At 33.1% G+C, this 13,719-nt stretch overlaps 1 protein-coding gene and 1 long non-coding RNA gene across 4 annotated transcripts in view; one reads left to right on the forward strand and one right to left on the reverse strand.

The window, feature by feature from the left end:
* Sim (bHLH transcription factor single-minded) overlaps positions 1 to 13,719 on the forward strand; it is a 40,824-nt gene that overhangs the window by 5,525 nt on the left and 21,580 nt on the right. For 2 of the 3 annotated variants that reach the window (XR_012046986.1, XM_072895190.1), the window contains exon 1: positions 1,229 to 1,471. The exons of the other annotated variant lie outside the window; for it this stretch is intronic. Coding sequence is in view for 1 of the 2 variants with exons in the window: in XM_072895190.1 (XP_072751291.1) it covers positions 1,465 to 1,471 (7 nt within the window). In the remaining variant the exon portion in view is untranslated. Of the gene's footprint in view, positions 1 to 1,228; positions 1,472 to 13,719 lie in introns of those variants that run through there. 3 annotated transcript variants of the gene reach the window in all.
* LOC140667359 (uncharacterized) lies at positions 280 to 1,072 on the reverse strand. The gene is made up of 3 exons (XR_012046990.1): positions 959 to 1,072; positions 585 to 693; positions 280 to 421 (listed from the first exon to the last, which is right to left on the reverse strand). It is a non-coding gene; the product is annotated as an uncharacterized lncRNA (long non-coding RNA).

The raw sequence follows: 13,719 nt of genomic DNA on the forward strand, positions 1-13,719 counted from the left end.
TTGCAATAAAGTTAAATGCTAAATAACATTAACAATGTCAATTATGAGATCGTGTAAATAATTGAAAAACATTAAAAAAGTTCTTCCTTCATTACAACATTTTTTAAATAATTTTTAAAATAATATAAACGCTAATATATACTGTGCTATATATATATATATATATATATATATATATATATATACTTAGTGTATCTCAGTCAGTGTAAATAATAAACAAATAATATTATTTTTATAAAATAATTAAATATTTTGCGAACAATTTATATATACCTTATTTATCAAGCAGTCTTATGAAATTAATAGCTGAATCTTTAATGTAATATCATATTGTTATGAAAAATGATTCATCTTATCTCATGTCTCTTTCGAACTTTACGATTGACCTTTAATTGTTGCTGACTATCCGCGATACTTTGATCTTCAGTGTAATATATGACACACATATCAAGAATAAGATTAGCGAAACACGAGTTGAAGAAGGACACGGATATAATAACAATTTAAAGGACTCTACACTGTGCTCGGATGAGCGAAGTGTATTTGTGATTTGATAATCTCGCAAAGTCTACGAATCAGCATACCGTGTAATGACTAAGGACTAAGGCGTTGATATATCAAGCACGACGAAGATTGTTGTGTCACTTTAGCTCGCTTAGCTCACTTCAGCAGATGGCGATGCGGAAAATTTTCCTATCAAATTTAGAAATTAGTTTGAATTTAAATACTATTTCTCAGTTTGATTTTAATGGTACATCAAATTTATTACATTCTGATGTCGAATATCTTAATTTGGAAAATAATTTAGCCTTTCAGAATATATTGATGTTTTTTCAAACTTTAATTTTTAACATAAAAAGATCTCAATAACTTAAATATTGTTCTCCTAAAATCAATATGTTTGAAAAATGATACAGATATAGATTTTAATCAGATAAACAATCTGAAGGTTATTTACATTATAATCTGATGTTATTTACGTTATAATCACTACAATATATAAGTTAGTCTCGCTCACAATAACATCTCTTGTGTATCAACGATTAACCACTTCCTTTTGCGTGCGTTTGTATGTGATACGCGTAACATACGCGCGACTTTGACACCGGTGCTTGTCATTTAAACAGGTACCGCCCTGGGTGTGAGAACTCGTGCTACTCCCCGTACGCGTAAATCCCACATGACTTAAAAGAAGCCAATGGTGGGGGGATACGCGATACCGGGATGTCGAAGACGCAAGACTGAAGTTTAGTTTTGCTTAAGACAACCTTAAGTTGCATCGTTCTTGTCCTCTGACCGGTCCTATCGCGACAGTCAGGAATGATTTCCGACTCTAATCGGTCTCAAGAAAAAATGTCGCGCCTACAAGTGACTATGCGTTACACCTTATTTAACCGACGTTTTGGAGCTAACAAGTAAAATCTTCAACACACACACACACGCTCGCACATAATCTTCAGCGTCATGAAACGTAAGTCGCATTTAGCATTTTTTGTAGCTTTAATATACACACTTATTTAATATAGAAAATATTTATGAAATATGCAATTTTATAAAAAATTACTTATAAATGTTGATAAATTTTTTTATGCCATATCAATTTTAAATTAACAATATAGTGTCTGAGTTTTCACGTGTGTAATGTTCCTTATATTCTGCAATATTTAAAACTAAAGCGTATTTAATAAAAATAGAGAACTTAATATTTCCTTTAGAAATGGAAAATTGACGCACACAATGGCTATAATCAAAAGTGTTAATAGTCGTAACTATTGTACCGCTTATCGACGATATTCTTGCGTTACTCTTGCCGGACACGATCGGCGACTTCCAATAATCCCGTTAAATTGGCACAGCGACTGGGTCCAAGTTCGACCGGGTGTGTCGGCGGGTCGGTCCAGCGAAATGAGAGAGAAATCGCAAAATAAAAGAAACGACTGATGGTCGAGGGAGCTCTCGGCGGAATAATAAAAAGAGTATCGCGGGTCGCCACGGTAGTCAACCCCTGGCCGGTGCTATGGCACTTTGCCACGCGAGACTTGCAAATTTCGCCAGGTCCCTTTGCGCGCTTTTGTCATCGTTCCGCTTCGCGACAGAAAAAGATTATTGTCATAATCGTAATGTCTCGCTAAAATTTAGGAAAATAACTGCGCATGTAAATGTGAGAAATTATGAAGTAAATCCAACCAAAGAATTTAAATAACTTCTAACTTTTATGTAAAAAATTGAACACACATATATATAGCAAAAAAATGTGCTCTTTTTCCTACAAAATAATTTTAGATATAATTAATTAATTAATTTTAATATGCAATATATAAAACGAATGATATTTTGTCAAACTATTTGTTTGGATTCTGCAAAGAGTTTAATTTTAAATTTGTAAATAATTTCTTGTTTATACAATAATATTTCTTAATTTTATTTTGAATTCCACAGAAATCTTCCTTATCCGGAAATATCACGATGGCCATCTGGTATAGTAACATTGCGCGAAAATAATTGTGCACGTGCTTGAAATGTGATAAACATGAGCAACGCCATCGTTTCCCGAAATACAATCGCATGAGTTCGCACGCCGCGATACTTTAATTTCGCGATTCGCCGATACCTCCAGTTGGCACCACAAGTTTGATTACGATAGAGGATGCTTCGTCAGCATAACAGACATCCTTGTTGTCGTATCGGTGTCCAAGGTTGTATCGCTGTTCACGTTCAGCTTAAAGTTTTCTTTTCGGGAAGATACGGGTCAACTTTAAATCGAATTCGTCGTTTATAAAAATTTTTCCGGCAATTAAATGATTAATAAGCATTTGAACGCTTAATTAATTAATTAAGTAATGTAATGACGGTTTATTTGCAGATTCGTTTGCAGATTCTCAATGAAAAAAGTTTACATTTTTAATGAAAAAGGCATACATTTAAAACCTGATTTTACTTTAACGTTGTTGGAAATATTCAATTTCAAATATTTTTTTTCGTAAAAACATATTTGAAAGTCATTACATAATGCAATTTTTTAAATTTTTAGGATTATAATGACAACTGATTTAGATTTGTCTGTGATGTTACCATTTTTTTGTAATCATTCTGTTTAGTCATTTAATCTTGTTTAAGGAATATTAAGCGCATATCCATTAAAATGCGACTGCTATTCTTGCTAACTTTGTATAATCCAAATAAATAGAGGACAGATTTATTTTCTTTCCTAATCGGTCGCACGCCGTCTGATTCCCACGCGTGCAATTTGATGCTTTTAAGCGATTTCCGCGTCGCACAACCCATAAGCCCTGTACGGCCCATAGCGAAAGACGATGCGTTAGTGTGAGAGCGAGTATATGCGTGAAGGTGAGAGAAAAGAAGTTCTATATCTATGGCACGCAGACAGAGCGGCATTTCATATTGGATATGTATGTGACGGGCATGTAATTATCCACAGCAGAATTTATTGCATTGTATTGTTGCAACTAAACTTTTGTACAGGACACTCATCATACATTTAAAAAAAAAAATGAATTATTATTAAAACACATCAAGGTATAGAACACTGTTTAAAATATGATAGAGATAATGGCCCGTATTCTGAGCTCACATTTATCGCTAAATGTGCCTCTAAATCTATACAACCACATGTATAAAACTAAAATAACACTTTTAGAGAGATAATTTATAAGAGAAATATATTTATAGCGATAAATGTGAGCTCAAAATACAGGCCAATGTCAATAATTTATACTTAACATATATTAACATTTAAAAAGTACTTTTGAGAGAAATAAATTTGTGCAATAAATTAATTCCAATGTATGAAAAATATATATCAAACTATTTACAAAATAATTTTTTTGCCAGGAGGATGTATGCTCTTAGAAATTATTCTTCAATTAAAATTTGCATCACTTTTTTGTTATGATCGTAGCAAACGTGACAAATAGTCAATTTCATCTCGATGTCAAGTGACTCGTCCTTCTTTTACATCAAGAGTCCTTAAGGCCTTTAAACCGGGCCTGTGTGCGCCCGGTACCTTCTCGTTCGCTGCTCCATTCGACAACGTCCACAAGACGAGTCGTGGTTTACTGGCGAGTCGAATGGCGAAGGCAACGAAGTCCGGGGACTTCAAAAACTCACCGGCACACCCTCGCCTACGCCAATAAATTCTATTCCGCGTTACTTTGCCGCGAGCCGACGCGCGATGGATATTGCGCCCTTTCTTCCTTTCTCTCCCTTCGCGCCTTCGTCATATTTCTTAGCTCGGCGCGATTCTTTTAAAATAAACGCAATTCCTGATAACGCGACAATTGTACTTGCGTTGCTGGAGATTTGAATGCTCGATGCGTTTTCATCCTAATCAGTTAATGGCTGGATCTTAACAATAAATATCCATCAAATCGCTACTTTTTCATTTTTTTTTAGAAGTTTGATTCCAAATTTCCAAACGTATCTTTACTTTTTTATGTACAATATATAAATTATTATAATCAATCAAAAGGCGAGCATAAAAAGATGCATCAAACATGAGTGAAATATTAAAGAGAAGAGAAAAAGTAATAAAAAACAAAAAATACGTATATATATATATATGTATACGGTCTGAGAGTCAGTTAACCGAGGATCAAACGACGCTCCTTAAATGGATTTGAGTTCTCGAATGACATCTTCTTTTGCCATAATGTCGTTAAATTATGGGCGGTCCGCGGCGATTGGGCCCGGTATGTCGGTACCGGCGGTATCACTCGGCCCATAAGGGGAGTAAATATTTCACGCATTCCCGATGCGTCTCACAGTCTTTACGGCTTATTATCACCTCCACGCTTTCGTCCTCTCACCCCGTGTGATACATCAACGCGATGGCGATAGCGCAAAACGCGGAACAAAGCGAGAAAAATACCGCGAGCGGATTCGCGTCGATTCCGCGAAGGGAAAATTACTTTAGTTAGTAGAAGCCCGTTCCCGAGTCGGTGACCAAACAATAAGCGTGTTTAGTAAACAAGACGATAAACTAAACAGAGCTTTGTAAAAAAATTCAAATAAATATGTATAAACGATTATAAGGAAAAAATCTTGAGAATAAGAAATTAATAAAATTTTAGTTTTATATCAAACATTTCATTTTTTACTTGGGCAAGAGATGATGTTTCTATTTGTTGCATACTTTTTAAATAAAATTTCTACGATTATTATTATTATGAATATATATATATATGTAAAGACTATTTATAAGAACAAATATGTATCTTATTTTTATAAATATATCCCTTAAATAATTTTGTTATTACTAAATAAAAAATAATTGCATTTGCAGAAAGAATTAATTAATAAAACATCGCTATATTGAATTAGTATAAAAAAAACCTACAATCACATATTGTGTGATTATTATTGCTGAGAAGTGATAATAATACATCATAATGAGAGCACAATATAACGTGGAAAATATCAAGGAATTCAAAGAAGGTTAAAAAATATCGACGCGCGCAATGCATGCAATATTGTGTTCGCGTTATTAAGAATGTTATTAGGCCGTAATTTAAGACACGTCGATCTAACGATTAGAGCCGGGACTAACGTGCCATTATTTTACAACTTGGCTTTCGGCCAGCTGACCCGACTTGCCCAGTGATTCGTTGACGTCACGGGCATTACGGATAACTTTTTTACGTTTCCTGCATTCGTTCCTGCATTCGTAAGGGAGTGACGGCCATACGCACCGCGTGTTGAAAGATTTTTTCTCGCGATGTCACGCTTTCACGTGGCCGTGCAATACTTTGTTCGCCGTGATATTTCGCTCCAAACGTCGATTCTCATTCCATTTTGTATGTCAAATCAGAAATTGTCAAATTATTTTTATTTTAGTGTGAAAAGAATATATATATATATATATATATATAATTATTATTTAAAATATTTCTTGAACTTTTAAAATATAAAGAGATTGACATATCTATTTTCATATACTGATTGTGATCAGTTATTATCAGAAATTGCTTAACATTGTTCGAGTTGCGAGAGTTTTCAAGAACAAGAGCAATGTAATAACTACCCAATTTATCATTTTGATGATACGAATGGAAAAATAGAGAGACGAATTATCTTAAATGTGTATATACGATAACGACAAGGTCCAAGTGTGACGGCATTCACAAATTCGCAACTTATCCGCGATTAATTTGCATACAATTGTCGCAAATGATTTGTATACGCCTCGGATAGCTTTATCTCGGTCGTCGGCGATAATTCCGTGCAAAAATGGATAATTGGTGCCGCACATGTTTTCCACTTGAGCACGTACATATGGTCGCGAATGATGTCACACGCTCGTCCTTTACAAAGTATATTATGCCGCAAAAGCTGCTTGTACGTATATATACATCTGAGTTTTCCTAACAATATATGAACACGCATCATTTCGATACACGCGTTATCGCAAAAATACTGACGATGGACCGTTGATGAATTATAATCTTTTTTCCATATAAATATTGATTAATTGTAAGATAAAAGTAAAAGTTTGATCTTAAGAAAAAATATTATCCTTTATATAGTTGAATTGCATATTTTTTAATATTATAAAGAGAAAGATTGAAATCTTGTATTAGAAATTTTTTTTATTTATTGCGAATTATATTTAAATAATGAACGTATGCATACAATTGAATAATTATTCGTTACTACTAATTATCTTATGAAAACGTAATTTTATATTTATTAATTTGAAATTCGAAAAAGTATATTAAAATATATATAGCTGAAAATTAATGAGAATTTAGTGGATTATGCTTTAAATGCACAAGAAGAATAGATAACAAAGTTTTATATTCTTTTAATTAATTTTAAGTGCATTTTATATTTTAGAATTTTAATCTTAGATTTAATTACCAAGATAGTTAACGTTGAATATTAAAGAGATACATGCACGAAGAAGATTAGTATCCAATTAAAAATTTTTCACAAAGAAAATCAATTTCGCAAATTGTTTGAAAAATATATAATCTCTCTCAAGATAATTTATATCATTTTTCTCTCTGATATATATAAAATTATTTCTTTTTGAAAGATTTTTTTGGTAAGAGCTAATTTAATTCATTACTTTCTCACAGACAAGAAATGTATTCAGGATGTGTAACAGATAACGATTCGAGACGTACGTAGATAATTCTATCGTTCCTGTTGCACGGCGCATTCCTTAGACAGATAATTCCGTCTGCATTCGAGTTGCACTCGCGTGTCCTCGCACGTGGAGTGCGCCGACTCGGAGGTACCTGGAACCGCGTTCATCTCAAGCAGCTCGTCATGTTTTTCTTGCATTGTGCTGACCATGTATGATCCTAAGAGACGAAGTATAGAGACCAAGTGTTGCCAACCATAATTATAGGATAGATGCATTAGAATGAATCAAATTAGTTGAGAATATTTTATTTTTATTTTTTAAATATTAAAATAATTTATTTAATTTATATATTTTTTAATTATTATAAAAGTACAATATATTTATAAATTTGACAAATATAAAAGTAATTTATATATAACTAAAAGTATATTATAAAAACTATTGATTATTATTCATTATTGCTTTTGAGAAATGTCATCTTTTTATATATCTTTTTAGATATCTTTTATATTAAAAATTTATAATAGAGAAACAAAAAAATATATTCAAATAATTTGTGTGTCTATTATAATTTTGATACATTAAATATCCGTCTTTAAAGGTTGGCAACGTTTGCGACGGCGATGTCTATACTTGGACGTCGCACTCCGTCACGTAGACGGTACAATGTGCTCAACTTCTCCTTTTTTCTCATTGGAGTGTGCACTCCACTTACTCACAATGTTGCTCGTGAACCGGCAAACACCGTCTCGTGACTCGAAGCAACGCAGTGCGCGTGCAATCCGCAATTCTACACGCGCAACTCAAATTTCCACGCGTCTCGCGACAAAGCTGCTCTCACGCAAAACGTGCAAAACTCCATAGAAAGAAAATAAAGCATAATTCGCCTTAACACCCTTAAAAATTAATGATTCGTAACACGAATGTTGCAACTGTGGTGAGCTAATTAAATCTGCGATCTAAACAATTCTCCATGTTTTTTCATATTTTTATAATTTATAAATATTTACTACATTTTCATAGTATTTTCAATATATATATATATATATATATATATATGCTACTACCAAAATGTCAGCATTATTTTGAATTGAATAACAAAACATATTGTGGTATATATTGTCATTAAACAAAGTATTAAAATTCGAAAAACTCTTTTCATTGCATCAATGTTGAAAAAAAACGTTCAATACAGGCTTCTCGTAATGCGCGTGGAACAGACCTTATATAAATACTATCCAAATTTTCTTATTACACATCCTAACTATATGTGTGTGTCTAAAAAATATACTTGATTAACAAATTATTAAATTTATTATTACTTGGCAAGTAAAGATTTACCTAGAATGGTAATCCAAGGTAGAGTAGGCTAGATTGATACGAGCATGCAACTAAGCGTATTTTTGTTGCATTTTGAAATAAGAGAGCGAGAGAGCGCCATGGCTGATAGGTCGCGTAGTTTATTGATCATGAATTTGAGCTTGTGTTTAGACGCCAGTATCGCGACGTTGTAACGCGAGAACTGTGCTTCACGTAACACACCAAGAAGGCAATAGCCGGACCAAATTGTTAAATACCTCAGCGCCACATTTAACTTTTAATTAAACGTATAACGTCATAACAAATGAATATCTTTAGACTGACACTTTGTATCGAGTTTAGAGCCCAAATCGGGATTGTATCGCAAATTCTAAAATTACTCTATATACTCTCTTTCTCTGTTATAGAGAATTTTTTAAAATTATTGTCCACTATGGATTCTTTAGACAAATATGTCGATTCTTAAAATATAACAGAAATATAACATCTTGGAATCAATATATCCGTAATAAAAAAAAATAATTATTTTTGAAAGAATTAATTATGCGCATCACATTCTCTCTTCTGGTCCTCGTAGATTTCACAGACGATTGCTGCTTGTCAATAAAAGTTGTAAGCGACAATTAGCGTAATGACGAGATATGCTTTCTCTTGCAGCCTGCGGGAGATTCTAACAACCCTACATTCGAGGGTGAAACTTTGCGCTCCAGGGAAGAGTTCGCGCTACGGATAGACGCGTGAACGCGTAATGAACTCGCGTAAAGTTCTTATTAGACAGTATGATATTTCTAGTTTATCATATTGTAGCTGCATGAGAGAAAGAAAAAAAATTTTTCTTTATATTTGTTTTTTCTTGATTTCTCTAAAATGATAAATATTATTGAAATCCAAATGTAAAAGGAAGATTATGATTTCACAAAATTATATAATTATTCAAATATAATATTTCATTTTATAAAGTTAACATATACAATTATATTTACATCATATTTAGTCATGCATCAATTTAACTATGTAATCAGTTAATTTGTATATAAATAATTGCACATTTTAGATGCAGGAGCAATAAAAAATCGAAATATAGGATATATTTCTTAATTGTTTATGGAATGAACGAATCTTTCGATGAAAATCTGAAGCAAGAGTTCCGTTAGATACAACTAATGTACGAGAAAAATATAACAAATTGTGATGTATGACAAAAATTCTTTTCTACTTTAGAACGAGCAAACTCTGTATAAAAGAAAAAACTAGGATTGGGCAAAAGCTACCCCTCCGTTGTCATAACGAAGGAACAGAGAGGGTAGAAGTGGCCGGGTACTCGCGACCCCTCGATGCCGAATGGGCGAGACCCTTGTCCCTTCATACGAACAGCCCGCCCTTAAACACCCTAAACTAAGTCACTTTAGCTTTGACGTTAAGTGTGACTGATCGTCCAGGCGTGCTTTTAAAATGGCCACCCGACCCTATGCATCTTGATATATTCGAAAAATAATAAATGCATCCAACTCGGCAACTGCGGCTTTGAAGACGTTTTTTCTTTATGTTTTATACCGGATGTACAGAATATATATGTAGCTTTTTTTCTGACTGAAGAGATCTAATATAAAATAAATACGATATACTTGAAATTAATTATTCTTCAATTCTTAATACCTCTAATTTTAATATTTTCATTCTTCTATATTTTTAATACAAAATAATTTTTTTTTACATATATTTCAACGAATGCATATATAATTAGTAATTTGAATTTACTATTTGAATGATAATTTTTTCTTTCAAATACTTAAAAATAATTGTAAAAATCTTACATTAATTTATAATATTATGAAAGTATATAAGCAATGTGCATGTTTATTTCAAATTTAATATTAGACAAATTTAAATGTAACTTTTTTTTAAGAAAGTATCAGAGTTTTTCTTTTAATGAAAAAATATTTCTTCACGCCAAATTTATTTTATTCGGATTATTTCGGATTGCGTGGCTGTATATGTTTAATGTTTATTATCATTTTATTTATCCCTTCAATTTACGCGTAAAAATTAATCCGAACAATACAACATGCATCTGACGAGTGCTTCCTTTGCAGACGCATCCCTTAAACCCGATGCAAATACTCCATATTATCGTACGACTAGTGACAAAATGGATACCTCGTTGCACGATATCGGGACGATAGTACAGGATGAATTCTGGCGATTCGATTGTTTGTTCTTTTAGTACGATAGCTACAACGGCTAACGGCGTAGCGTATTTTCGGCATAAACTGTGCGCTGTATGCCGGGACACGCAATATGCTAATAATTTGGGCCGCCGTTCCAATCTTACGTCATCGACGTAACATGTACAGAAATCGAAACAAGGTTAATAAGGTTAAAGTAGCGTAATATTATAAAAATGTGGGCGATTTTTGGCATAAAGGAATATTTTTTCATTCAAAAGACAAACTCTGATACTTTGTTAAAAAAAGTTACATTTAAATTTGTCTAATATTTGCGAAATAAACATGCGCATTGCTTATATATTTTCGTAATATTATAAATTAGTGTAAGGCAATTATTTTTAAGCATATGAAAAAAACAAGTGTTTCTAAACGCGCAGGTGTGTCGAATCCATAGTTTTACAAGTTTTTTTTATTATGTTTGGACTTTATTGTTCGTTTGCCGGAAAATAGGGTCATCATTATTGTTGTTCGTGACTGGATGAATACGGATACGGATAGGCAGGGTCTCTTACAACTTTGGCGAAGTTTCATTTACATTGAACTTGGCAGTGTCGCTACTAGACCGCCACACCAGGAAACCTAAGAAATACTTTCCACGGTATCACCCCCGTCAATGAGGGTGTGCGCAATTCATCAAACTCCATAGCTAAAGCCGTTTTTTCCGACCGAAACTCATTCAACGGTTATATGACACAACAGCACGAGTGTGACTACGCATCTTAATGAGCGACAGGATGTAGCGTTCACCTGTCAATACTTTTCCGCAACTTGAATCGAAGATCGAAGAATGGACTTTTCAATTTTTTTTCCTGTGCGGTGTTCTTTGTGTCATGTTACAACAAGCGATGGCTAAAATGACTAAAAAAGATAAATTTTTCCAGTAAGAAATATAGATTAAAAAAATACGTTTTAGAACAAAACATATTAAATATCTATTAAACTTTGTATCCTCGATATTAGAAATATGTATTAAAAATCAGATATTATATTATATTATATATATATATATATATATATATATATATATATATATATATATATATATATATAATATATTCAAAATACATGGATTCAAATTTATTGTAGTCACAAGGTTTTATACAGGATAACGAATCTATCAAGCGCTCTAGAATAGTATTTTTTCGTTAGTCATCGAATTTTAAAATGAACGAGAAAAAGCTTATGATGCTTTCTGTCGCCTATTTTAAAATTCGACATGACGTGATGGTTAACACGAAAAAATCAACGTGTTTCAAAATAGATTTGTTTATGTAGCTTTATATCGCTTCCTATCCATATTTAATAGCCATCTTTCCGACCTATCATTTCTTATATTGTGTTAGAAAGAATATTTTTTTCCTAATATCACTTTAATATCCCTGTTTAATTAACTTGAAAGGCAAATTGTTCTTTATATGTAAAATCTGATATATAAGTGAAGAACTCATAATCAAATAATATACTTGGAACGAATAGTGCAATCTTTTTTCAAACTAAATAAAATTAAAATAAAAATAAGGTCCATTTCGATTGTTATTTCGTCGCTGTCTCCGCCAATTATGAAAATAAAAGAAAATATAAGAGAGACACATATATATGCACATACACAGCACATAGAGGATATACGAAACATAATACACAGAGAACAATCAAATACGCATCGCGCAATGTGAATTTACGGAGCGCCTGATAATAGCAGCGAGTGCAAGCACGTAGTCTCTCTAATTCGGATAACACCGGCGCTTCCCGACGAGGATATAGACACACCTATTTACTCTGGCCTACACACACACGCAATAGAGACGCGTGCGTCGCGAAATCATACGCGTGCAAATGTGTCATTTCTCACGGATACGCGCAAGTACCACGAGCAACGGGGTGGATGTACAGAGGGGCATTACGATACGAAAATAACGTCCGGCCGGCCGGGCACGTGTGCAAATTCCGGCAAATATTATCTCTGCCTGTTTCGCGCGCGTACACAGATATCTCGCGTATTTGTGCGAAAACTACCGGAGTTGCGTACTACCACATGCCTGTCGCGCTGATTTCCATTCTGGAGAAGTTTCTCTGCGTTCACGGTTACGCTGCCGGACAGATTACTGCATTGTGGCTATTTCGCGCTTCCCTTCTCCGCGTATAAAGAGCGTTCAGATAACAATGATAAATGATACACGAGTCTTTTGATTTGCTTCATTTTTGCTAACATTTTTATGAAATTTATGACCAATTCTTTTTTTCATTCTAGCAGTAATAGTAAAGTATATGTAAGAGTTCTATTTTTCGACAGCATTTTATATAATATTTATCATATCTATAGAGTATAAATTAAAAAAAAAAAAAAAAAAAAAAAAAAAGCATTCTGTACAGTGTATATAAATGTTTAAAGAGAAATTTATTAGTTTCTTAAAACACAACTATATAGATAACGCAATTTTCTCCTGTTCATTTATTTCTTCGCGCAGAATTTTTTGTCTATTCCGATATATACAACAGTATCGGTTAATTGTTATTGGATGGCAATATCGACTATCGACTGCAATTCGGCACTTCCGATAGTACATATAGTACAATCGACATACCTAGATAATTGCACGTCATTCTTTCCACGTCGTTCCTCTTTCGTTTCTCTTTTATCCGAGCAAAAAGGTCACGATTTCCCCGACGGACCAGAGTGAATCCATGAGATTAGAAGAAAGATCCGTTAATTGGACGACGGGGACAGATCAGACCAGTGGCCGCAAATTGGATTGCCCCATCCTCCCTCGTCACGCTTACTTACTATACCGTGGATATCGATTATAGTCGTAATGGTATGTAATAGCTGTGAAAATCCGCGAATGGACCACGTTTTTGATGAACGAAGAATAAGTAAACGAGTGAACATTGAGAACGTTATTGAAAAAAGAGTACAGATTAAAATATTAAAATACATAATACAAATATTCTTTTTGAATTATAAAAATTATATCATACTGTACATTAATAGAATTTAATAATCTGTAAAATGTAAGCGTTGAAAACATGAAAAGTAATGCAAAATATTTTGGATTATCCGCGAAT

Source organism: Anoplolepis gracilipes, chromosome 6 (genome assembly GCF_047496725.1).
Source record: "Anoplolepis gracilipes chromosome 6, ASM4749672v1, whole genome shotgun sequence".
Lineage (NCBI taxonomy): Eukaryota > Metazoa > Arthropoda > Insecta > Hymenoptera > Formicidae > Anoplolepis > Anoplolepis gracilipes.